Here is a 25,446-nt window from a genome sequence, read left to right as displayed (position 1 = left end):
GTTGCTGTTAGCATTTAGTATTGTAAATATGAATACTAGGTAGTGTATTTCTCTTTTTGAATGAACAAAAAATATTTATGAAACAAAAGCAGAAGTTTTTCTTCTGTAAATTTTACTTGTGAAGGGAACGTTAAGACAGTAAAAGAAAAATATCATTGTAAATTGCACAGTGCAGCAATATGTTTTGCAAATGTAAAAATAGTAAGTATAAGGGTATGATTATATTTTAAAATTGTGCATGTGGCATTGTTTTATGAATTATTATTGCATTTCTAAAATATTCTAGTGTGGCAATGAGTATTTTGCAATCATTTTAATATGTAAATAAAAGTATGGCCAAATGGATTAATGTTTAATTAGGTACAAAGTATCTAGTTTGGGGGATTGTTTTATTAGCTGACAACTTTCAAAAGAATCTTCTAAAAATATTGTAAATACATAACATTACAAACCAGAATGTATATAGAAATTTATCTGTATTATTGCCATCTTTCAAGATGAGGTAACATCTTCTGTAGAGTTTCTTTTGTTTAATAACAAATTTGTAAAATAATGCTTGTTTCTCTATTTCAACAGGGACCAGCCACCACCTGCAAATAAAAAAAGGCAGAGAGAGTGTTTTAAGAGGGATAGACGATGCACTCTTTTGTAATACAGTAATTTTTTATTTAAAATTTCACAAATGTGAAGCTTGAATAGGAGGAAAATGACCTTTGAAGTGATTAAGCACATCTGTGTGTATACATGTGTGTATACTGTAATAACTTGTCTGTAGTATGCAGCACCTCAGTATTTCACGATTTTCTGATATTCTTTCTCTTTTCTCATCTCTTGTTAAGTATGCATCTTCAGTCCTGTATTATTCCACTTGAAGTTAGAAACAACAAGTTCAAGTTCTGTCTACTTCAGGTCTTTTTATCATATATTCTAATGAGGCACTCCATTTTTTTTCTAATACAAGTGTTCTAGGATCTTAAACGAAAGAACTTTTCCAGTAGGGGTTAAGAAAATTCTGGAAAAAATAAACACACATACTTTATTATATAACTAGAAATTGTGAAAGTTTTGTAAATGAAACTTTTTTTAACATTTTTAATAATGTGATTTTGCATTTTGTGTGCTATTGATTTATTTCTTTGCTTTGTTGTCACTTCAGCAGCAAGCAGTGGAATACTTTACTGATTTATTTTCAAATATGACTTGTGAATGAACCAAGTAATAAAAAAATTTAGTAATTATAAAATAAAATAAAATAATTTAGATTAGTTAATTAAATACATGTGTATTGTGTATTTTATGAATTGTACCATGAACTTTCTTTATATATAAGACATTTAATTTAATTTACAAAATTTTGTCTGTCTGTTATAAACAAATGTATAAATGTTATTGAGATTTTCATAAAGAGTGACTTGATTTACATTGTGAAAATGTGTATGGTTGATTAGTGAGTGTCCTGTTTCCTGGTGAGTAATAAGAAAGTGAATTAATTAACATATAAACTTTACAATATTTACAATAATAACATTAACAGAGTGGAAAACAATTAAAGTTAAATCTATTTATCATCTTACAAAACTTTTATGAGATACTTGTAATTATAAAACAAAAAAGTGGAGATAGATATTCTCCTAAGTTTGATACAATCATGAATTAACTTGGACATATTATCCTCAGTGAAGTGTCACATGACCTTTAACTTTGTCCCTTGAATAAATTTAAACTACCTTTTACATTTAATTCTAGAAAGAAAAAGAGTAATTACTGTACTTTCTTAGCCTGATGAGTATTTTTCAGATCCTTCTAAACATTTTTGTAACTTTCACATGATTTAAAATCTCATCAATAGAATTCTGTAACTTTGAACTACGGTCAAGAGTCATTGTCAGTCATTTTTGGAACTATTGTAGTGTAAAACACAAAACAAATAGCTCTCTGTATAAGTAACTGAACTGAATAAACAGCCTCCACCCTAGCCATGAGGAATCCTTTGCAGGTTCCACAGTGAGTAGGTAAAGTTTCCATGAGTAAGATATTTACAAATTTAAACACTACATTTGTAGTATTAAATGCACTTCATGTTTTGCCCATATGGTATACTTGCAGTTTTATTTGATCTAAAATGATATAAAAAAATGTTTATATTCATAAAATACATATGTAACAATTTTATGTTGTTAAATATTTTGTGAAAATTACATATGAAATATCTGCAGGCCTAAGAAATATTATGAGGTACCATTATTTAACTTCAAATGTTATTTGTTGCATTGGCTAAGTGAAAGAATGTAAACAAAAAACAGTGTAAAAAATGTTTTATCACATTTCTCTAAGGGTTAAGCTATTTTTATTATATTGTATGCTAATGCTAGAACTAGTTAGACTTAGCTGATACAGATTATTTTAAACTGTAATATGAATAGGCACTAAAAATATTTGAGTTGTGTTGAATTTAGTAAATATTATTGACTATGCAAGAAAAATACATATTTCTTTATTTCTACATTATTGAACTTAGTAATTTCTTTTATTTACTATGTTAGATTATTTTACATGATTCTACAAACTGAGTACTTGGTACTGATATAATGCTCATGAGGTACATAAATATTTCACTTCCCAAATGGTGTTATTGCTACTAGACAAAATTTGTAGCAAAGTTGATTGAATTTCTTAGTTTACTGTAACTGGTTATTTGGTTGCATGCTAGTAGTTTATTCATTACTTTAGCAGGATTTATTTGCTAAAATAACTGCTTTTATTTAAAATAACACTTAAATGTTTGGCAGTAACAGAACAATCTAATAATATATTATTACTACAAGTTGCTTTAAACCAAACCAGTTTTTGTGATCTGTTATGTAAAATAGTCATTTTTCTTTTTGAAAGCATTGCTCTGGGACACTGTCAAGGTGGGTTAGTACTGAAAATTTGACATTTAAAAGCATGAATTAAACTGACAAGGAAGCTGTGAGTTAACCATGCCTTTGAACCATTAAAAGTTTCTCAGTATTAAATATTATAATGTATTAATATTTAAATTACTAAATAACAACAACCAAAAAAGTAAGGAATTGTGATACCAGATTATAACATTGTTTCTTTTCAGTTTTAATAAGATAGGTGTAATAATGAGAAATGTTTAGAATAAAATTATTCAGTTGTTACATTCTGTTTGTTAATATAATGAAAATTTATTGTGCAGTATTTAACTGGACATGTTGACATAAAATCTAAGGACAACAGTGGACATGCCTGTCAACTTAGACCACTACATCCAGTAAACTAAAGCTTCTATCAAGCATTCATTTTAAGTTCCTTAAAGTTACTCTATCCACAACATCTGAAAACAACATTTCAAAGGCTAGCAATTCTGTTAGAAAAACAAAACTTTCTTAACTGAAGATATCTTCTACCCTGCTAAAACTGAAATGTCTGTTCTCTAATACCATCATTCTCACTGTTAGGTCCAAAGTAAATGGTGCATCAACATTATCAGTTTCCTTGAAAAATTTCAACATTTCAATAAGGTTCCTCTCTTGCTTTTCATTATTTTCAAGATAAAACAGTTTCAGAGATCTTAACCTGTCTTCATATGACAATTTTTCTATCCAAGGTATCTTCCTAGTTGCCAATGTCCTTCAGAGGGTAAGAATCCCCAGAATGAACATAATGCATGTGGCCAATCCATTGACGTATATAACAAAATTATAACCTTTTTAGATACAACCTAAAATCTCATTTGTCTTGCCACTAGTAACAACAAATTGTTTGATGGCTTAAGAGACTAATAAAACTAGAATACCAAGATTTGTTCTTCTTTAACACTGTTAAAGTTATTCCCATCAGAATTATAATTCAAGTTATAATAATTTGAATGTATTGTCTACATTTTTTATAATTAAAAACAATCTGTTATTTATTTACTCAAATCATTAAATGATCTGAAACATTTTGCAAAGTTACAAAATCCTCATCACAGCCAGGTACACCCAAGAACTGAACATCATCAATAAATTTAAGTATCTTATTGACATACCACCTTACTATAAAGATGATCCATTATGTATGTGTATGTGTTAGTATTCCATCACTCAGAGTTGATTGGCTTGATTACCATAATTTTTATATGGTTTCTAGAAATTGTCCAATGGTATACATGAGCTAGTTTGTTTTAGGATTTTTGCCCAAGAAAGGAGATAAAAAAGACAACTCCCTGAAATATTAAACATTACCACATTTTATAGACTTTTGACTTGCATCAGCTATAGCTAGCTAGATTATTTTTCCATTATATTTTTTATGATAACTGGAAATTGTACAATGGTATTTGGATTATTTGATTTTAGGATTTTTGCATAAGAAGGGGAATAAAAAACACCCAGAAATAGGAAACATTCCTAATTTTTAATAAACTTTTGGCTTTTAATTTAAAAAGAAGTACTTAATCAGTTATACAAGTTAATTGTTACTTTCTATAAAGCAGGGTATGTGCTTAGCAATTAATGAGGAAGGGAAACATCATCTAACTTGTATATAATTTTTGCTAACTTAATGGGTATCCTCAGCTAGTTGATGTAAATCAAAAAAGCAAAGGTCCTTGTTCTAATCCCTAAGATATATCACTTGCAACATTAAGCAAGTTTGTTTAAACTATGTTTGTAATAATTTCCTGTTTCATTCATCCAATGAGCCAACTTATTCCTTCCTCTACATATGTAGAGATTTTTTTAAACAAGCTATTTATGTGACACCAGATACACCAAATTGACATCCTTACACACATCTAGTGGTAACCTCTTTGAAGAATGTCAAAAGATTAGTAAGGCAAGATTTTGTTCTGATGGTACGGAATTCACTATTCAACAGAATTTTAAACTGTGTTCAGCGTTTTTTGCTAAGCGTATTTTATCAGACTTTCAAAAACTTTTGTCACCACTAATGTAAAGCTAATAGACCTATAATTACTGGGATAATTTTTATCACCTTCCTTAAAAAGAGGAGTAATATTAGCCAATTTCCAGTCTGCCGACATCTGCCTGACCCCAGTGGTACGTCTGCAAACTTACAACACTAAAAACTAGGTTTCGATGCCTGTCGTGGGCAGAGCACAGATATCCCCTTTGTGTAGCTTTGTGCTTAATTACAAACAACAATAAATCTGCCCACTATTTATGATAGAAAGAGGGTACATTGAAGAATAAAAAAGAAACATTTATTATTACGGTAAGTTTTTGACACACGTTGCTTAACTTTATGAGTTCCAAATGATTATTATTAGGCCTTGTTTTCTTAATCAGAAATTATTATTGTTCATCTTTACACTTTCAGCCAGTTATTTTTTTTATGTAACCTTGTCAGTTACTAATGCCTTCTTTGATCAACACTGTTTATCTTCTATAGCTATCAATTTAAATTTCTTATGTTACCGTTTGATGAGTACAAGAACTGCATGATTTAAAAATAGGTTTAATTTGCATAATGATAAGTTATTGAAAATAGATAATAACTTTATCAAGTATTTACTAAAATATCATAAAAATTACAAGGTGTACATAAAGTATAGACTTGATGTTTCATCAATATAGGTATTTATTATATATGTAAAATTAGGTATTGTAAAATGAGTTTGCCAAGTTATATTTTCATAACAATGGTTGGTTGTTTGATTTGGTGTTTTATGGCGCAAAGCAATCAGGATATCTGTGTCACTTTTCATAACAAACTTACGTCTAAAAACATAACTTGGCAATAATGTAATTGTCCGTATTATGGGAAAAAATTTGAGAAATGTTTGGGTTAAACATTATAGATTTAGTCTGAAGTACGTTTGTTTTTTATCAAAAGTATAGTTGTTTAGGATAATTGTAATGCAGTGTAATGTTCACATATTGGTGGATTACACTCATTAGCTCTCACTATTGCAGTAAAGTTATGTTATGACACTTGTTTATTGTTAATGTTTTTATGTGATGTGACTACCAATTATGTCCGTATCTGAAGCTTGTAGACAGAACATTCTTACCTTTGTAATAACTTTTAGATGTAGTTAATTTGTGTTCACATGAGGAGTTTGAGGCACTAATTTAAAAGCAGCCTAAATTATCTCATTATATATATGATTATCAGTGTTGGATCCCAGTATCAACATTAACACTATACAATGAGCATCTCATTGCCGCATGTATTTCGTTTGTACAAATATATATCATATATTTATTTATTTCAAACAGAACTTAATATGAGTGTAAACTTTATATCAAGATATTGATGTAACAAGATATTGTTGCATCATCTATCTAGCTTTCTAAAATACATAAAGACAAGACCTAAGTGGTGTATGATTGCGTATTTGTGTTATTTTCTGGACTGGCAAACAAATAATAGAAGTAACCTGTTTTAATTTTGAGTTTTATCTGAATATTTTTGTACATGTACTTAGTTTTGTAATATGTGTACATGAACAAAATATCAAATATTTGAAATAAAATTAAGTTTACATCTACTATTGTCGGAACAAGAAATTTATATAGAAACAAGTTTTGACACTTTCACCTGCCTCTTCAGTCAAACTTTTCATTTTTAGACGCATAAAATAAACGGTATGTGAAACGGCCACACGAATGTGTCAAAACTTGTTTCCATTTCAACTTCTTGCTCTGACATTAGTGGATGTAAACTATATTTTATTTTGTATTACTATACACACTATTGTGTATTTACTCACTATTCGTTTGAAAGTTTGCCACACAAAACAACTTCCTGTTTTGACTCGAGAAGACTAGATTTAGAAATTACTGGATTAGAATGTAATAACAAAAGGAACACCTAATATAAATGTAGAAGACTTGAGTACCCTGAGAAATATAGATAGAGCAACATTTAAGTATAGGGTGAAAATAAAGATGTAATTATTTTAAATGTGTGATAAAGTTACTTGTCCAAAGAAAACTAAATTTCATCCTAGACACAATGGGAATCACAAGGTTCATTCAGGAACGTTTGGACATGTTACAGATATTTCACATAAGAAATTGTTCAATGAAACTTTCATTAATAAATATATCAAGCTAATACTGCATTGAAGCTACAGTAAGTATCTTGCTTTCTTTCTAAGGATCACCAACGTATCTTTTACGCTAACATGCCTTTAATGGGAAACACTAGCTTACAACGTCACATTCCAAGCTCGTTAGTTCAGACGTGACAGAAATACATTTCAAATATGTATGGAAAATATAACAGTTGTACAAACCAAGCATTCGGTGTCAGCGTTTGGTTTCTTTGTTAAATTTGTCAAACGTTGATGCTTTCTTCAAGTGTGTAATTCGATTGAAAGAATCACGTCTTCCTTGTTTATCCCGAATTCAGTGGAACGACAAAAATTAGTAATAAACTCAGAAAAAAAAAAAATTCACTTTTTGAAAATCTAGATGGTTCAATTCATGAATGGTAGTAGAAATAGATCATTTACTCTAGGAACCCGTATTAAACACCATGTATGTGGAAATGAATAATTTGAAGATACAGTTTTATTTTCATCAGTGGTAGTAAAAGATTAAAGAGAATGTTTCAACAATGAAATATTTGGTAAGAAGTGAATTGTCTTAGAACAAATAGTAACAAAAAAACAAACAACTAACATGAGAGAGAGGACAGTTTTACCCGGTATTTTTACTTGAGTAGTGTCATACACATCTGACCAAAATCTTAAGGCCAATGAATATAAAGAAAAAATACGCATTTGCGTTGTTAGACTCGATCACGTATTTGAATAGAGCTTTGAAAGATGAAAATAAGAAAAGGGAAAATAATAAAAAAAGTTTTTAGCATTTAATAGGGAAAATGTGAACACTATGAAATTAGCCTAAATACTAGCTGGTAAAAAGTTTAACACCATACCCAAAAGAAGTACTAAACAGGGTAGGAAATGCCCAAGAAGAGGTCTCAGTAGTGAGTTGCACGGTCGTAATTGCGAATAACTTTAAACATTCGCTTTGGCATGGTCGATATAAGCGTTTGCAGAAGGCTAGTTGAAATGTTATTCCAAGTGGTGAAGAAGGCTTCACGAAGATCATACACTGTTTGGAATTGACGTCCATTTCTATAGACTTCCCTTGCTATCCACCTCAAAACATTTTCAATGGGGTTTAGTGCGGGCGAACACGGTGGATAGTCCAAAAGAATCACGTTATTCGCCATGAAAAAGACCTTTGTCCTGCGGGCATTGTGGATTGCAGCGTTGTCCTGCTGAAAGATCCAGTCATTTCCACACAAGCGAGGGCCTTCAGTCAATAAGGATGCTCTCTCCAACATGCCAATGTAGTCAGCTGCTGTTTGATGCCCCTGTATAACCTGAAGTTCCATTGTTTCATGGAACGAGAAAGCACCCCAGATCATGATGGAACCATCTACACTGTGTCGTGTAGAAAATGTCTCCTGTAGTATATCCTTGTTGTGCCAGTAACATTGGAAGCCATCTGGACCATCCAGGTTAAATATTTTCTCATCAGAGAACAAAACCTTCTTCCACTTTTCTACGTTCAATGTTTGGTGCTTCTCAACAAAGTTTAACCGAGCTGTTTCGTGGTGTGGAAGGAGGCGTGGCCTTTGAAGACGTTTACGGCTTTTAAAGCCTTTCTCTCGTAGATGCCGTCTTATTGTTCTTGAGCTGCATTCTGCGTCCGTATGGGCCTTAATCTGGTTGGACGATCGGCTCGTGTCTTGCCAGACAACCCATCTAATCCTCCTGCTCAACGCCGGCGAAATTTTCTTGAGCCGACCACTTGAAATTCTCGTTCCGTAACCCTCAGGGTCTTTTAGGAAATTTGCAACAACAGTTTTACTACGCCCAATCTCACCAGCGATGGCACGTTGAGAGAGACCTTGCTTTTGCAGCTCGACCAATCTGCCACGTTCAAACTCTGTTAACTTTTTAGCCTTTGCCATGTTTTTACCCAATGTAACACAGAAGATATCAGTGGGAGATGTTGACAACGCTAATGCTTGAACACAGATGGCTAAATTTCGTTACGTGTTTACCGATTAACGCTTCGTTTCAGTATGGTCTTAAACTTTTGACCAACTAGTATTTAGGCTAATTTCATAGTGTTCTCATTTTCCCTATTAAATGCTAAAAGGTTTTTTTTTTATTTTCCCTTTTCTTATTTTCATTTTTCGAAGCTCCACTCAAAGAAGTGGTTGAGTCTAACAACGCAAAATGCATATTTTTTCTTTATGTTCATTAGCCTTAAGATTTTGGCCAGCTGTGCCTATTTTTATTAACACGAATTCACTATTTTTGAGTGAGTGAATTTATCAACAGTAAATGGAATTTACAGATTATAGTTTCGATATAATAAGAAATGTAACTTTGGTGTACCCTGTGTTTTATTTGTTCGATAGAATATTTTTGACCATGTAGTCAATAAGTTTTTCACGGAATGTGTGTATAATGTTTTGTATAATTAAAAACATTCGCTGCAGATTCCGTCTGAACTTAGTTATAACACTGAGGGTGTAGAATGTAGATATACTGGAGAGAGGTGAAAATAACAACCATATCAATTATACTCAAGCTTGTAATTGGAAGGAGGCCCCCAAGGAGTAACAGTGTAAATACTACTGGATTATAAGAGTGAAAGTTAGGATTGGTATTATCTGATGAAAGTAAGTTCGTGTAGGAACAAGTTTTGCGATTTCAACGCCCATTCCTTCGTACTGGAAATGAACTCTCCACGTGACAATCAAACGATACGGAGAAGAACGAGGCCAGGTGAAGAATATTCTTCGTATTACTACAATGGCTGTATTATATGTTATAAAACATTAGTATTAAGTCAATTACATATAAACGCTACTTCTTTATTTAGTCCACTATGGATTTTCGAGGATTAGGAGAATAAAATATTACACAATTTCCGTTCTTAGTGGTAATGGACCCACGCTTTGTTAATACTGTAGGTGAAATAAAAAATATCAGTATTATTATGGAATTAAAAGAAGAGAAATTGTGACAAACAAAAACAGTTAATTTCACACTTTTTAATACCATGATCTTAAAATTTCACTATTTTATCAAGAGTTCAATGAAAAAAAATCTCAAAATGTATAGAGATATGTTTCGTATATAGTCGTTTCACGTTTTTACTTTAAACATAATTACTACATATTCTGTTTAGCTGAGTTTTATTTCTTTCACGACTCTCGCTAGTACAGCGACAAGCCTACGGATTTACAACGCTAAAATCAGGGGTTCGATTTCCCTCGGTGGGCTCAGCAGATAGCCTGATGTGGCTTTGCTATAAGAAAGACAAACACAAACATTTCTTTCACGTCCAGTTACATAGTACAACAGTAGAATTATTTAAATGATTTATTTATTACAAAACAAACATATACGTTTCTCACATATATTAGTACTCTACTTATCAATATATGATGCACATCTTTGGGCTTTGAGTTATATGGCACAGCACGTTTCGTATCCGGGCAGATTGAGGATTCCGTCACATCTATATCCATTCGTTTTATTTCTTTTTTTCTTCTTCTGAACAATGTTTTAGTAGTCAAATAATTTTAGTATATACACCTTTTACCCGTTGGTAAAATATTATTATAATTATGCTGTATTATGATTACAATTAATGTCTGATACGTCATAATACATTAGTATTAGCACTTTTAAGCCTGTTACATTTAAACACTATTTCTTTATTTAGTTTCTTACGGATTTTCAAGGACTAGAATAGTTGATAATAATAATATTAAGACCACGCTATATTTGTCTCACCTATTGCCGACAAAATGTTTCGCCAGTTGTTGTTGAATCAAACAGCTTACACAGGATGTTCGGAAAGTCACTGTGCAGTTTTGTAATCATATACATATATAAGTGCACAGTGACTTTCCGAACACCCTGTATAAGCGGATTGAGCGAAACGCGTAGTCAGAATTGAATATGAACGATATGGTGTTGTTGAGATATTATTATTGTTATACACACATTTGAATTCTTGAAAATTCGTAAGGAACTAAACGAAGAATGAAGTGTTTAAAAATGTAACAATCTTAGCACTCTTCTGACGAATTTATTAGATACATTGAACCTGAAACACGTGCTTATTATTATATTCTTTCTTTTATTTCACATATTATTGTATAACGTCAAATACTTGAAAAAAATGTTGTTGAAACCATGTGATGTTCTTTGTGTGTGTGCTTTTCGTATAGCAAAGCCACATCAGGCTATCTGCTGAGCCCACCAGGGGAATCGTATCCTTGACTTTAGCGTTGTAAATCCGTAGAGTGTAGACTTACCGCTGTACTAGCGGGGGGTTTGTGTGGTTGAAGGTGTCTCTTTCAAAATTTTGATTTTTTTTTATTTTTGCTTGAAAAGTCAAAAATCAATAAATTAAGTCATTTTGGCAATTGGTAAAATTTTCATGTTCTGTATACCTTTTGATTGCCGAAGCGGTAATGTTTTGCTTATTTTCTACTTTCAAATGTAAATATATTTATTGTGTACCGTTACCATGCCTAAGTTAAAGCATACACAACTCTCAGATCTGAAATGTTACATCGTTTTAAAGCAGGGGTGTGCAACAGGCGGCCCGCGGGCCACAACCCGGCCCGCCAAGCCATTTAGTGTGGCCCTAGTTGTTGTAATCTAACCATGTGGCCTGATCTGTAATCCAACGCAAATGGAATATTTTTTAAAAGCATCGATCCTACGGGATTCCCAGGCTTCGACTCGACAAACTTCTAAAATTATCTTTGCTAGAGAGGAGCAGGCCGAATTCGATTGGTCGGCCTCCTTAGGGCATGAATAGGTGACGTGCACTAGCACTATTGTCTACGACTCAACGTCATGTCCTGAACCTCGCCTTCGCCCGCTGGCGACAATTTTCCCTAACCTCTGCTGTCCGTCATTCATTATTGGTGAAAATTTTATTACCTTTTACAGTTACTACAAGAGATTGAAGGTAAATTGATTATTATTTAGCATATTGTTGTGACTTTACTGAATTTATTAAAATTTTTGCTTTCAGATGCATCTGATTCTATGTACAGTGTGACCTCGTTATTCGCGGGGTTACGTTCTTTACCCTCCCGCGAATAGCGAAAACCGCGAATATTGGACGCAGTTTTAAAACGTATATGTATGCGATTATATACTATATGAAATGCTTCCCAAACACTAATGATACTTATACTCATTGATGCAGTAATAATGTAGCAATATTGCATACTGTTATGTATTTCACTAAATTGTACCGTGCGTTACCGGGCTGTGCTTTGCCGTTTGCGTTGTTGGGGAAGCTGAGGCAGTCAGCCAATAGCAGTCCAATCTTGTTTGGTGAAGACGACAATTGATAAAACGGCTTGATTGAGTAAATACAACAGAAATCTCCTCGAAAAGCCCTTTCAGTCTCTGTGACCTACAAAACGCAGTTCGCGCATAACCCGCGAATGGCGAACCGCGAATAGGCGAGGTCACACTGTATTTTGCTATTCTCAATTAATTTAAGTACCGGAAGGCTATGATCGGATGCCAATTTAGAAACATGTGTTTCTGTCCATAAGAGGTTCCATGTGTAAATAAATTCTATGTTTTTTCTACTTTGCTATTTTCGTGAGAATAATTTTTGTTTTGATTTCAGGGCTAGTAAAATGTCAGCAGTTAAGAAACGAAAAATTGATGATGAGGGAAGGTTATTCAACAGTGAATGGTGCACAAAATATCTTGTTGTCCCACATAATCAAGGTGTTGTCTGCCTTGTCTGTCAAACTACAATTGCAGTCATGAAAGAGTACAATATTAAGCGACATTACGCAACTAAGCACTCCTCCCAGTTTGATGAAATTGTTGGTCAGGCACGAAAGGACAAAATTGAACATTTAAAAACATCCATTGAAAAGCAACAAGGTGTTTTTACCACTTTCAAGAAAAATTCAGAACTGGTGACAAAACTGAGTTTTAAGCTTTGTGAATGTATGGCAGAAAAGGGAAAGCCTTTCAGTGATGGAGAATTTATTAAAATTGTTTAACAATATTCACAGAATATGCATGTCCAGAGAAAAATATTTGGTGGAGCAAACTAGCCTTTCCCGCTTTACTGTCTCACGCAGGACAAAAGATCTTTCATAGGACATCAAAGAAACTTTGAAGAGAGATTGAATTCGTGTGAAGCTTTCAGTCTGGCTTTGGATGAAAGCACTGATATCAATGACACATCCCAACTTGTCATTTTCATCAGAGCTGTTACTGCAGGCTTTGATGTTTTCGAAGAGTTTTAGATATGGCAAGCCTTTCCTCCACAACCACAGGACAGGATATTTGTGAACAAGTGCTTAAGGTTGTAGAAAAGTTTGAACTGAATCCTTATAAATTATGTGGTGTTACAACAGATGGTGCTCCTTCCATGACAGGTAGGACAAATGGATTCACCAAGAAATTTCTAACTGCAATTGGAGCACAAGACGTAGTTGTAAGCCATTGCATTATTCACCAAGAGAGCTTGTGCACCAAAGTTCTGGATTTTGCAGAAGTCATGAAAAATGTCGTCCAATGCGTAAATTATATTCGAAAACGAGGATTAAATCATCGACAATTTAAAACTTTTTTAGATGAGCTGGACAGTGAGTATTCAGATGTTTTGTACTTCTCTGCTGTACGTTGGCTTAGTAGAGCTGCTATTTTGAAGAGATTCGGGAATCTGCGAGAGGAGATTAAGTTCTTCATGGAGAGCAAACATCAGAATGTGGACTTCTTGAGCAATGAGAACTGGCTGAATGACTTAGCATTCCTCACAGACATTACACAGCATCTGTCTGATTTAAACTTAAAACTACAAGGGAAAAGTCAACTTGTGAATAAGTTGTTTGAGCATATTTGTGCTTTTGAGAAGAAATTGGAACTTTTCCAGGTTGAGTTGAGAAGAGCCATATTGACCCATTTTACATGTCTTGCAACCAGGAAACTGTAATTTCCTAATCTGGATTGCACCACATATGGAACCAGTGTACAAAAGCTGCGTGATGAGTTTGCAAACAGATTTCCAGATTTCAGACAAACTGAAATTAGATTGAAATTGTTCGCTCAACCTTTTGATTTGGCAGTGGAAGACAGTCCTGATGATTGCCAAATGGAACTCATTGAACTGCAGGCTGACATGGACACTAAAAGGAAATTCTCTGAAAACAGTTTGCTAGACTTTTACAAACTCTGTGTACGTGAAAAGTTTCCCAATTTGTCCCGTCATGCACAAAGAATTGCCTCCCTTTTTGGTAGCACCTACTGCTGTGAGCAATTTTTCTCCAAAATGAAGCTCATCAAAACCAAATGTAGAAGTCAGCTGACTGATGAACATTTGACCAGTCAGTTAAGAGTGGCAACCACTTCTGTCAAAGCTGATATTGACAAGCTCTGCAAGGACTCTAAATTTCAAGTGTCGCACTAAAATGATCACTCATGCAAAAATATAAAATATTATTGCTTGCATTTTGAGAATTTTTTTTAATTTATTGTGCATGTACACGAATAAGCTTGTTTTTTAAGTGGCCCCGCTTGATTGATGAAGTTGGTTATATGGCCCACCGACAAAAAATGTTGCACACCCCTGTTTTAAAGTCTCTCGATAAGCCTATTTTGAAACGAGGTTTGCCACACTTCATTGCAACTTTAATGAAAACCTAGTTTAATGGCCATATTTGATTTGTTTTTTAAGTACCTGTCTTCGTAATTATATAGTACGCTCATGATTTTCAATTTCATTTCCACCTACCGGATTCGAAATATCATCAGTCATGAACTCTGTTGTACTCTGTCGGCTATGTGTAGAAAACGTGAATCCTCGTCAGCTAACGTAATAGCTCACAGTTATTTGTGATACGAGTTTTTATTTTAATATTCGTCAGAAAATGCATGCACTAAACCGTCAGAAGCCAATTCTGTATTTATTTCAAAGTGCTTGAATCTATTAAACTTGCAGCATCTGCTTAGTATTTCAGAACACGGACTAAACATCCAACTCGACTCGTCATTAGTCACTAGGATTTGAGAATATTCAGTTTAAACATAACAGTACTACACCTTACAATTCTATTACATCTCAGCCATATTTCTTTCGGATCAGCAGAGGCGTCGCTAGGCGCTAGTATCCTGTGCTTGAGACTCGATTCTATTTAACAGTGTTACCGAATATCCGAGTGGTGTCTTGAATAATTTGAATAGAAAATCACGATTAATATAATACTGAAACGCCGAAAATTCCTGCGCCTATTGGCCAGAGTCGCGAATCTTTTAAAGCACCTAGCCAAGCATCTGCGAGTCAACTTGCTCATCAGAGCCTATTGTAATGATATACATAGTAATTAAAGCTGACGCGTATTTAAACGCAAGTAACTTTAGTAGCAACATAGAATTAATTCGTTTATTGTGAACTGGCGATAAAACATACCGTTCCAGACCAGACAGAAGGTTTAGTATTGGTTGTGAAACTTTTGTATATAAGATATTATTGATAATAACTATTTCTAGTAACCATTATTATAACTTGTATTATTGTTTGAATATTAAAATATATTTGTAGATATGTAGAAGATTCTCGAGTGTAGGAATCAACAATGCATCATATGTTTATGTAAAATACTAGTGATTGCCAGTATTATTGCCAGCTGAACCTTGCCTTAAAGTTTATAAATTTACGCGCCAAGACACAGTTTAATAATGTTGCTTTGCTACAGTTAGTTTTCTCTATACCCCGGAAACTATAACTGTGATAAACGCTCATCAATTGGAAAACTACAGATATTTAACCAGGAACGTTTACAGATTTCGAACATTACAAACCGTTCAACTTCAGAAAATTAACTTCGAATGCTGGTTTTTCTAAGAGGACATTATAAATCTTCCTCGGTGAAACGATACCTTGTAAACCGCGAGACGCTAACCAAGGATAGAGCGAGCTAGCTTTTCGTTAAGCGAATCGTACCTGTGTATCAACATGGAATTAATTCGGTCATCGTGAATTGTCGACAAAATATTCAGTTCTAGAACAGTTAGAAGACTTAGTATTGTTTGTGAAAGTTTTGTATTTAAACCATTATTTGTAATTGTTATTATAAATTGTACTATTGTTTGTATATGAAATTATATATATATATTAAGAAATAAAATTGTTTGTATCAATCCTGTTGGCAAATATCATAAATTTGATACATATCGACATTCAGTTAACTTCTAAATTCAAATATTCGGCTGTTTGAAATCGTAATACATTAACATACGTAACATAATAAGTCGGAGACTCGTTCGAGATAAATTATAATGTGTAATATTAGACATAAAAGTAATTAAAATTAAACTATCATACTTAAGGGCACTGTTTGTTTTGTGCGTGCTATTTATTAATATGTGTTCTTTGGTGTTTTTTTAAAATAACTAAATAAAAATATTTAATGTCTTGTATCATCATACAAAAAATAGGGATTTCTCGGAATGACAAATTTCATGTTTTCTACGTATATTTCTTATTTATTGTTATAAACGTAACTAAAAACGTAAAAAACACACACTAGAAAACTATAAGGCTAGATTAGCTAAGATAACGAAAAATAATAGTAATTATACACGCACCTGCATGGAAAGGATTGATTCTTGCGAGCATAGAGACTCGGTAAAAGTATGGACATTTTTTGTATCGCGGGTATTTCATTGGTTTGGTTTGTTTTGAATTTTGTGCAAAACAATTCGAGGGCTATCTGCGCTAGCCGTCCATAATTTATTAGTGTAAAACTAGAGGGAAGGCAGCTAGTCATCACCACCCACCGCCAACTCTTGGATTACTCTTTTACCAACGAATTATAGGATTGACCGTCACATTATAACGCCCCACGGCTGAAAGGGTGAGTATGTTTAGTGTGACGGGGATTCGAACCCGCGACCCTTAGATAACGAGTCGAGTGGCTTGACCACCTAGCCATGTCGGGCCGTATTTCATCGCTATTTATCAGTTAAAACCGAAAATGAGAAGCCCCAGATATAAAATGTTCTGACAACTATTGTGTTCCTTGTATCCCAGGTGGCATGAAGAGTTACAGACTGAGGGCAATGTTCTTAAGTAGATTTGACGAAAACAATGTAGTTGGAATAATTTTATTATGTACTCTTTTGGTTCTTGAAAATCCCCGAAGGACTATGTTAAGAATGTAATATTAAAATATAACTCTAACCTAAAATCTTATAATTCCTTATAATAATGTTTCGCCATCTTGTAAAAAAATGTTCATAGCATAACAACTGTCGTAGAAGCTCAACAATCTTCAAGTTTGGCACTGACGATTTTCTCCGATCTGAACTTAACTCCATTTGTATGTTCTGCCTTAAATAGGGGCCTCATGATTGTTCATGTCCACAATCATGCCGATATACTTGTAACTATGCCCGATTTTGAAAATGTTTCTGTAGATTGAAATTCAGAGTTGGTTTCTTTAATTCAGAACCTATTTCAAGTGTTTTTTACTACAGGCCCTTTCTCTAAATTTAAACATAATGTAAGCACTTGAACTCCACTTCTCGGTTAACACATTACACTAGACTACTTTATTCAAGAGTGTAGAAATTAAATTCATAACCTAAATTTGGACGAAATATTCACACCCAATAAGGCTAGAAAATCTGAGCTTTCAGCTCTAAAGCTCTAAAAATAACAAACAAGAAACACAACTGACACTGTAATGAAACCAGTTGACAAGAGGAGTCGTGGTAGTTTGGCGCAAAGATCTAGGTTTACAAGAAGCTCAAACCCAATTAACTGACAAAAGCTACTACTGCATTATAAATTCAGGAAGGCCTTCATCTAAATTACTGTGAAATTGCAAATTAAACCTTTGAAAAATTGATCTGTTTTGAAGAATTACTTATCAGCGCCAGGAATATGATTGAAAAGAACCCCAAAAATCCATTGTTTTATTTTAACTAAGGCTGCCCATTGTCTCAGCCTGCAGTTGACCCACAGAGGTATTATCGTGATATTTATACGATATTATGTATCATATCGAAACATCTTTACCAGGATATATTAATGATACAAATCATGCCCTGATATTTCAAAACATTCTTCTTACAAGCCATGAAAATTACACCTTAAACATGGTTATCACAGATCTTTACAATGCGATTCCACAAACTGAAGGCCTTCTTGTACTAAAGCATTCTTTGAACATTATAAAAACTTAAATATTCTGACACGTACCCCCTTTAGCTGAACATGTTTTAATTCTAACTGTTGTATCTTTTTCAATGGTAAATTTTATAAACAAATTTGTATTGCTGCTTTGGGATTATTGTTTGCAAATTTTTTGTTGGGTATTTTGAAAAACACATTTTCGAGCACTATATTAACACAACGTTGACTATCCAGTACAGATACATTGATGATGGTGTTGGTATACTCTGTGCGTGTAAGAAAACGATAATCGGACAAAATCCATAGTTGTGTAATTAACTTTAACTCTGCCCTGCAATTCAGATATACAATTTCCAGTGAAAACTACCATTTATGTTTATTGAATTTCCTCTTATGTATAACTACATTATTTTTAGTGTTTACAATAAAACCACCGGCTCTCAATCTTACGTTCATTTCAACTCTTTTCATTCATACAACATCAATTAATCCATTACCTGCAGATCCTAAGATTTCATAGGTTATGCAGTGAAGATAACATTAATACGAAAACTCAAGAAACGAACCAGTTTTTACTAAAATAAAGTACCCCAATCTCTTTTATTCAAGGCTGTGTCTATGGTGAATTTTAAATTACATTTACAGCCTATTACAAACTACAAGAAAACTGAGTTCCTCTGGTTCTAACATATCATTCTGGAAACACAGAAGTAAAAAAAAATGTCACCAAGAATAACTATACATTAGTCGTAGAAGATAAGCACACCAACATTGTTTTTAAACTTCGTCCTCCCTTAATAACCTACCGACATAAAACAGATCTTCGTAACATTTTAGTGCATGAATTTTTTTCTATCCAACACATAAAATACGAACCCACTTTGTACTCAACAACTGGAACGATCCAGGTGTGCCACTGTTGTTCCAGGTATCGTTTTTTAGGTTTTGTCGACCTGGGAGGGTTAAATTCAAAAGATCTCTATATACCTACTGCATTTGATTAATATTTGTTCAATATTTATTTAACACTCCTACGAAAAGTGGGGCCTAATAGGCCCCAGAGCAACTTGAAAGGTTATTAATTTTAGGCTAATAATTTTGTATTTAAATGAAATTGCCATTTCATTTAATGAAATGAAATCAAATAGGCCCCACTTTTCGTAGGAGTGTTAATTACTACAAGAAGGCTGGAGTCTAGCTAGTACACGCTTTAACTTTGACCCCTTTCAGAGTCGTATCCATGTATGTACTTATATTAATATTGCTGTTTTAAATAAACATTAACTTTATTCGATTGTGTTGGAGTCCACACTACACGAACAGTTCCAGTTAAATGTTTCACATTTTTCAGATAATTTTGAATTTCTACAAGAACATTTACATATAAAACTCTTTTTAACACTTCCACAGTAAATTGTTGATGATGTCTAGTTTTAGATTACCGTAATTTATTTGACTTCTAAAATCATTGTTAGTAGAGGAAAGAAACTTAGGACAGGTGTGTCACTACTTGTACGAACGTATTTTGTTTATGAATTCTGCGCACACCTACTCTAGGATTAGTTGCGCTAGTTGTCTCTAATTTTGCAGGGATATACTAAGGGGAAAGTGGCTAGTGCACGCCACCCGTTACCAACTATTAATTTACTCTTTTATATACGAATTGTTGGATTGACCGTCACATTATAAATCACCCACTGCTGAATGAGTACGCATGTCTGTGATCCACAGATTGCAAGTTGAGTGCAATACGCCATGACAGGTCTTAAATACGTAAACAATAATTTTCAAATGCATAGGTTTAAATTCTCCTTCGACGTATGACAGTCTTTCACTTGCATATTTCAATGTCTGATTCATTATATTGTATACAAACAATGTGGAAAATTATATATTAGACAAACAAACCACTGTCTTGGTGAGAGGATCCAATATCATCTTTACCAGGTGATTAGAGTGCTCGACTAGTAATCTGAGGGTCTTGGGTTCGAATCTCCGTCACATCAAATATGCCCTTTCAGCCGTGAGGGCGTTATAATGTGACGGTCAATCCAACTATTAGTTGGTAAAAGAGTAGCCCAAGATTTGGCGGTGGGTAGTGACGACAAGCTGCCTTCCCTCTAATTTTACACTGCTAAATTAGAGACGGTTAGCGCAGATAGCTCTCGTGTAGCTTTGTGCGAAATTAAAAAAGAAACAAACAAACCAAGAACATCTTAATATAATAAGAAGATTGTATAAAAGCCATTCCCCTTGGTGCTACTTGAGTAGCTTCGAACATAAAACAGATGACTTCTCTACAGTGGGACTAAAATATGCACCATCTAATACTATACAAAGAAAACGACTTGAAAATAAACAAATTTATAAACTGAGAACTCTTCACCATCACGGATTAAATGAAAACTTTTCCTTTCTTTAACTGTAATAATATTATATCTCCATATGATCACGGGATTTATTTGCATTATCTTTAATTTTATCTGCTATATTGTTCAAAAGTTTTTATAACGTCACAGTGTTATTATATATTTTTGTTGCAAATAATGATGTACAATGGAGCCTGGCATGGCCAGGTGGTTGGGGCGTTTGACTCGTAATCTGAGGGTCGCGGGTTCAAATCCTTGTCATGTCAAACATACTTGCCCTTTCAGCTCTGGGTGCGTTATAATGTGTGGTCAATCCAACTATTCTTACACTGCTATATTAGGAATGGCTAGCACAGATAATCCTTGAGTAACTATGCGCGAAATTCAAAACAAATAAATAAGCTGTACAACGTCTCCGGTCTGTTTACTGTTGTTAAAATGCGTGATTCACAGTGTCTTTTTAAAATCTTTAACATAGTCTGCATTTAGATCTATAAACAAATTATTTTGGCAACATATGAAACTTTCTTGTCTTTATACCAACACAAACTGAGTCAGCATTATTTAGAAAGAAACAGGATCTGCTATTTAAAATTCCATTTAAGTTAAACGTCCCCACACTCTGCGCCCAACAAATGTGTTTACACTCTCAACTGAGACTCTATCTTCTAAAATTGAAGGAAACTTTTCTTGCGCTTGGATACTCTCGAGCGTTGCCAGATTCTGGAAGAATCAGAGCAAGATAGGTCCTCAGACGATGTTACTTGCTACTGAGGTGCTGTTGAAGCTGTCAACATAGGTACCACAACTACCACAGTGACGCAGATGGGTTAGCTTTACTATGTACACCATCACTAAGGGTCTTTTGTGGCAGTTGAGTCAACCACCATTTAAACCATTGAGACAAAACAATGGACAATTACCAAAGTTCCATAACTATGCCCAGAGAGTATAGATGGTGAAGCTCCTATATAGAAATCATTCAAGGTATTAACAAACTGTACCATGGTAGAACAGATTCCATATAAAAGTAGCGCTTCCAGGCAATGCATGTCATATGGAATGAAGCTTGTGACCTCTATAACTGAGAGAATAATAAGTTGCAGTTATTAAGGTTGAAAAAGGACTATGCTGGCTAATCTGGCAGATACCAAGGGAGTTTTTACCAAAGCTTAGGATATGTTGCGCGTACCATGCCGAGAATGAGCCAATAACCAACCAAAAAACTTTTAACAAATATGTTATTCTAACTTATTTTTAGGAAATCCAATCTTATTTAAACAAACAAATTAATTAGTTATAAAAACAGAAACTGTAATTTCAAAATAGGAGTGATTAATAGGTACAAAATGAATATAATTGCACAGTTTTTAACAGTAGTGTGATTCTAAAGGACAATATCAAGATATTTTGCGACCTTCTCGAAACATTGCCTTTACTGATTGACAGAGTGGTACTAAGCAAATGGCCCATTCAACAGCAGGTTGGAGGGTGGGAAGTACATAACAATAAAAATCTTTCAAAACGTAGTTGAAATGGTATTAATTAAAATATTTTGTAGGAAAACTCTTATAAAGTAAATAAAGGATTGGGCAGTCAAGGTTATCTTTATTATTCTAATTTATCACGTCAATTAATGTTGACAGGAAGTTAATTATTTTTATTGTTTCAGAAACGTTTTGAAATTGTGATATCTTTTAGATAATCAGGAGAGCAGAGCAGTTAGGCCCTAACAACAAGATTTTTTTGGGTTCTAGCTTTGATATTTGTTTCTCTCGAGCTGCATTAGTTAAATAACAGAGAACGAGAGAAAACACAAAACAATTAGCAAACGTTCAATAGCACTTTCACAACTTATAATACAAAAAAACAATAATACACTATATCGACCAAGTGACCCTATGCGTGTACTAAAAGTTGTAGGACTAGCAAAATCGACGACGAAGACTTTAACAAGAACATTAAGTACATAACATCTTATTAAGTACATAGTATTCCTTCTGTAAATTAAACAATGATTTAAAAAGAACGTTCGTTACTAAATGAAAGCGTCTCCAAGTTAAACGTAAAGCGCCGAAGTTAATTCTCACTTTGTGTAATCCAAGTTCCCACTTTAATATCATTGAAATGTCAAACAGTTTTACTTCAAAAAGGTTCACTACTTCATGGAGCAAACTGCATACTATTTGCTTTCCGAGAATGTCAGGAAATTAATTAAACTCTAGAGCACCATTGACAGCTTCATGGCACTCGCTCTAAATAAAAGCTAGAGTAAACAAAGCTAAGAATGTTCAAAGAAGGTGAATACTTTGCAATGCGCGAGGACTTTATGTGTTCTTACGAGATAATACAAAAGCCTGATCTATAATGCACGTATCTAATGCCAGAACGCTAGGAGCTCTAGAGTAAAAGCTTAAGGAAACTAAAAACACAATTCCAAGCTCCCTAGCGCATACAAGAACTTAAACACCCAATTAATCATAATTTTGTAACATAACCAACATTTGCGAACTAATGGCAGGACGGCCTGTAGCTATTCTCTGATTCGCCAACAAGAACTGTAGTTCATGTCGCTAGTTAGTTACTTTTATAATGCCTGTAAAAGAATTAAACAAATAAGTTTTAGCCTTTGCTTTTGTTTAGAGAAAGTTAAATATATTAACTTATTTCAGCACTAGTTACGTTCGAAACGGTAACTATGGAAACAGTATAGTTACAAAATTATCTTCTAATTAAAGAAGTGGAAAGCTGATAGCACGTCCCCATACTATAAATAATTTACCTCACGTCAATTATATAATATTTTTAGTATTGTTTTGTCTTACCATTGCAAGCCAGCTATATCAACTAAAGTGAGCGTTAAACTGACCGCTCGTAATATTTTTGGTTCAGTTATTTTTAAAATAGTACTTTGTAATAAAATACATGGAAATATTATCTAAATCACATAAGGAAACTTAAGAAAGAAAACTGTATAATAATGATAAGATACTTTTCATTCATAATACATTCTTTAATGATTTTGAAAAGAAGTTCGATGTATGGTTTGTTTGTTTTGAATTTCGCGTAAAGCTACACGAGGGCTATCTGTGCTAGCCGTCCATAGTTTAGCAGTGTAAGCTTAGAAAGAAGGCAGCTAGTCATCACCACCCACCGCCAACTCTTGGGCTACTCTTTTACCAATGAATTGTTTGGGATTGATCGTAACGTTATAACGCTCCCACGGCTGAAAGGGCGAGCATGTTTGGTGTGACAAGAATTCGAACCTGCGACCCTCAGATTACGAGTCGATTGACTTAACCACCTGGCCATGCTGGGTCATGTTCGATGTAAAACAATATATCCATTCTTAAGAAGAGAAGAATCGTGATTTTAGTTGGAATTCATGTAGTGTTTATTTCAGTTTTTCTATAAATATAATTCTTCAAAATGTTGAAAATGTTTCCCCCGAAAAGGGCAGAAGGCCACACGGAGGGGGACACCTGTTTTAACAACTCACAATACAGTACCGTAGAGTAGTGTATTGTCTATCTATCAATCAGTAGATACTAAAATTACGTCACACAAGGGGCGCTAAATGTTGTAATTTGTACTGTCATGATGTCAGTAAAACGCGTACATACCGTGAATCACGAGAAGGATTATGCATTACGTAGGCTACAGCACAACACTGCCTCTGAATTTTAAAAGCAAGAAACAAAAAATGTTTGTTATTGTTAATTTTGGTTTTACTTACTCTTGAAACAGAATACTTTAGGGAACCTGCAGAAGTACATCTAGTACATATATATAGTTCTTTTCTATTTGGTGACTATATTGCCTGTGGCAATTTCCGGAATAGTTAAAAAATCCAGCTTATCGTTATCAGAATTATAACAGCTTTGCACGTCAGAGTATCAGACACTTGAAGAAAATATTGTAATTGGTCTTGCTCTGATTTTGTTTTTGCTAGAAACATTTACTGTTTACATTTACTGTCTTATCTTAAATATCAGTTTATAGAAATAATCTATTTTACTGTTCTTATCTGCTTGCGACAGCTTTTGGCACAAAGGTTATGTGGATCTATCTTGCACATTGCTCTAGAAACTTCGAGTCTAAGGTAAAGTGTAATTGCTAATGTGTGTTCTATTGTTGATTGCACGCATTAAAGATGAGTTTTGAATTACCAGCCAAACTGAGGCTTTTGTTCCGATGGCTCAAATGTTCGTTTGAGCTACGGAACGAATTCACATAAAAAGTTATTTATTGTGTAGCAACTCTAAGTCTACAGATCTACACGTTGAATATACTTTATCAGTATAACAATACAATAAGTCTTCTGTACTCAGACTGATTCTGAAAAGAAGCAATATTATAGTTTGTTTGAATACTGCTAAGAAGAAACAGCTCTTTGAAGATTAAAAAAATTTGCATGAAACGCTAGACCTTTCGGTAATGAACGTTATTATGCAGCTTTTTAGCTCAGCTGATATAGAGCTGAATGCATGTTTGTTTTATTTATGCCATATAAATTTGCATTCCCTACAAAAGTGAAGTATGCCAGATGAATAAAAACGACGTTATTTAGTTTTGCTTTTTGAAACTTTTAATTGTTGGTTGACATTTGAAAAAAAAATCATAACATAATGTAACTAGTGTGTGGTAACTGCGTAAAATGACTCGTAACTTAGGAATCCAACATATAATCAGATCATTTTTTGTTACTTACCATTAAAACTTTTGTAAAATATATCTCGCACCATAGGAAAGGATGAATAACCAGACAGAAATATATAGAATATCACCGAACCGATGAAAGTACCTATACAACGTTAATGTGTGTTAACGGAACACTGCAAAAACAGAGATGGAACCGTACTGATAATTTAGTATACACAGGTACT

The 25,446-nt window shown here is 33.6% G+C and overlaps 1 protein-coding gene and 1 long non-coding RNA gene across 11 annotated transcripts in view; one reads left to right on the top strand and one right to left on the bottom strand.

Annotated features, from left to right (window-relative positions):
* LOC143246257 (ras-related protein M-Ras-like) overlaps nucleotides 1-2,508 on the top strand; it is a 44,638-nt gene extending 42,130 nt beyond the window's left edge. For all 4 annotated transcript variants that reach the window (XM_076492681.1, XM_076492677.1, XM_076492678.1 and 1 more), the window contains one exon: nucleotides 577-2,508. In XM_076492681.1, coding sequence (XP_076348796.1) covers nucleotides 577-652 — 76 coding nt within the window. In that variant the 3' untranslated portion in view covers nucleotides 653-2,508. The remainder of the gene's footprint in view (nucleotides 1-576) is intronic.
* LOC143246258 (uncharacterized) lies at nucleotides 645-25,409 on the bottom strand. 7 transcript variants are annotated; one of them, XR_013025884.1, is made up of 3 exons: nucleotides 25,272-25,407; nucleotides 19,068-19,144; nucleotides 645-1,012 (listed from the first exon to the last, which is right to left on the bottom strand). It is a non-coding gene; the product is annotated as an uncharacterized LOC143246258 (long non-coding RNA). The 7 variants fall into 7 exon arrangements; XR_013025882.1 differs by having other exon boundaries at nucleotides 19,072-19,144; XR_013025881.1 differs by lacking the exon at nucleotides 25,272-25,407 and adding an exon at nucleotides 24,297-24,548 and having other exon boundaries at nucleotides 19,072-19,144.
* Between the last annotated feature and the right edge of the window lie 37 nt (nucleotides 25,410-25,446).

Source organism: Tachypleus tridentatus, chromosome 3, assembly GCF_004210375.1.
Source record: "Tachypleus tridentatus isolate NWPU-2018 chromosome 3, ASM421037v1, whole genome shotgun sequence".
Lineage (NCBI taxonomy): Eukaryota > Metazoa > Arthropoda > Merostomata > Xiphosura > Limulidae > Tachypleus > Tachypleus tridentatus.
This window is presented reverse-complemented; position numbering and strand designations above follow the sequence as displayed.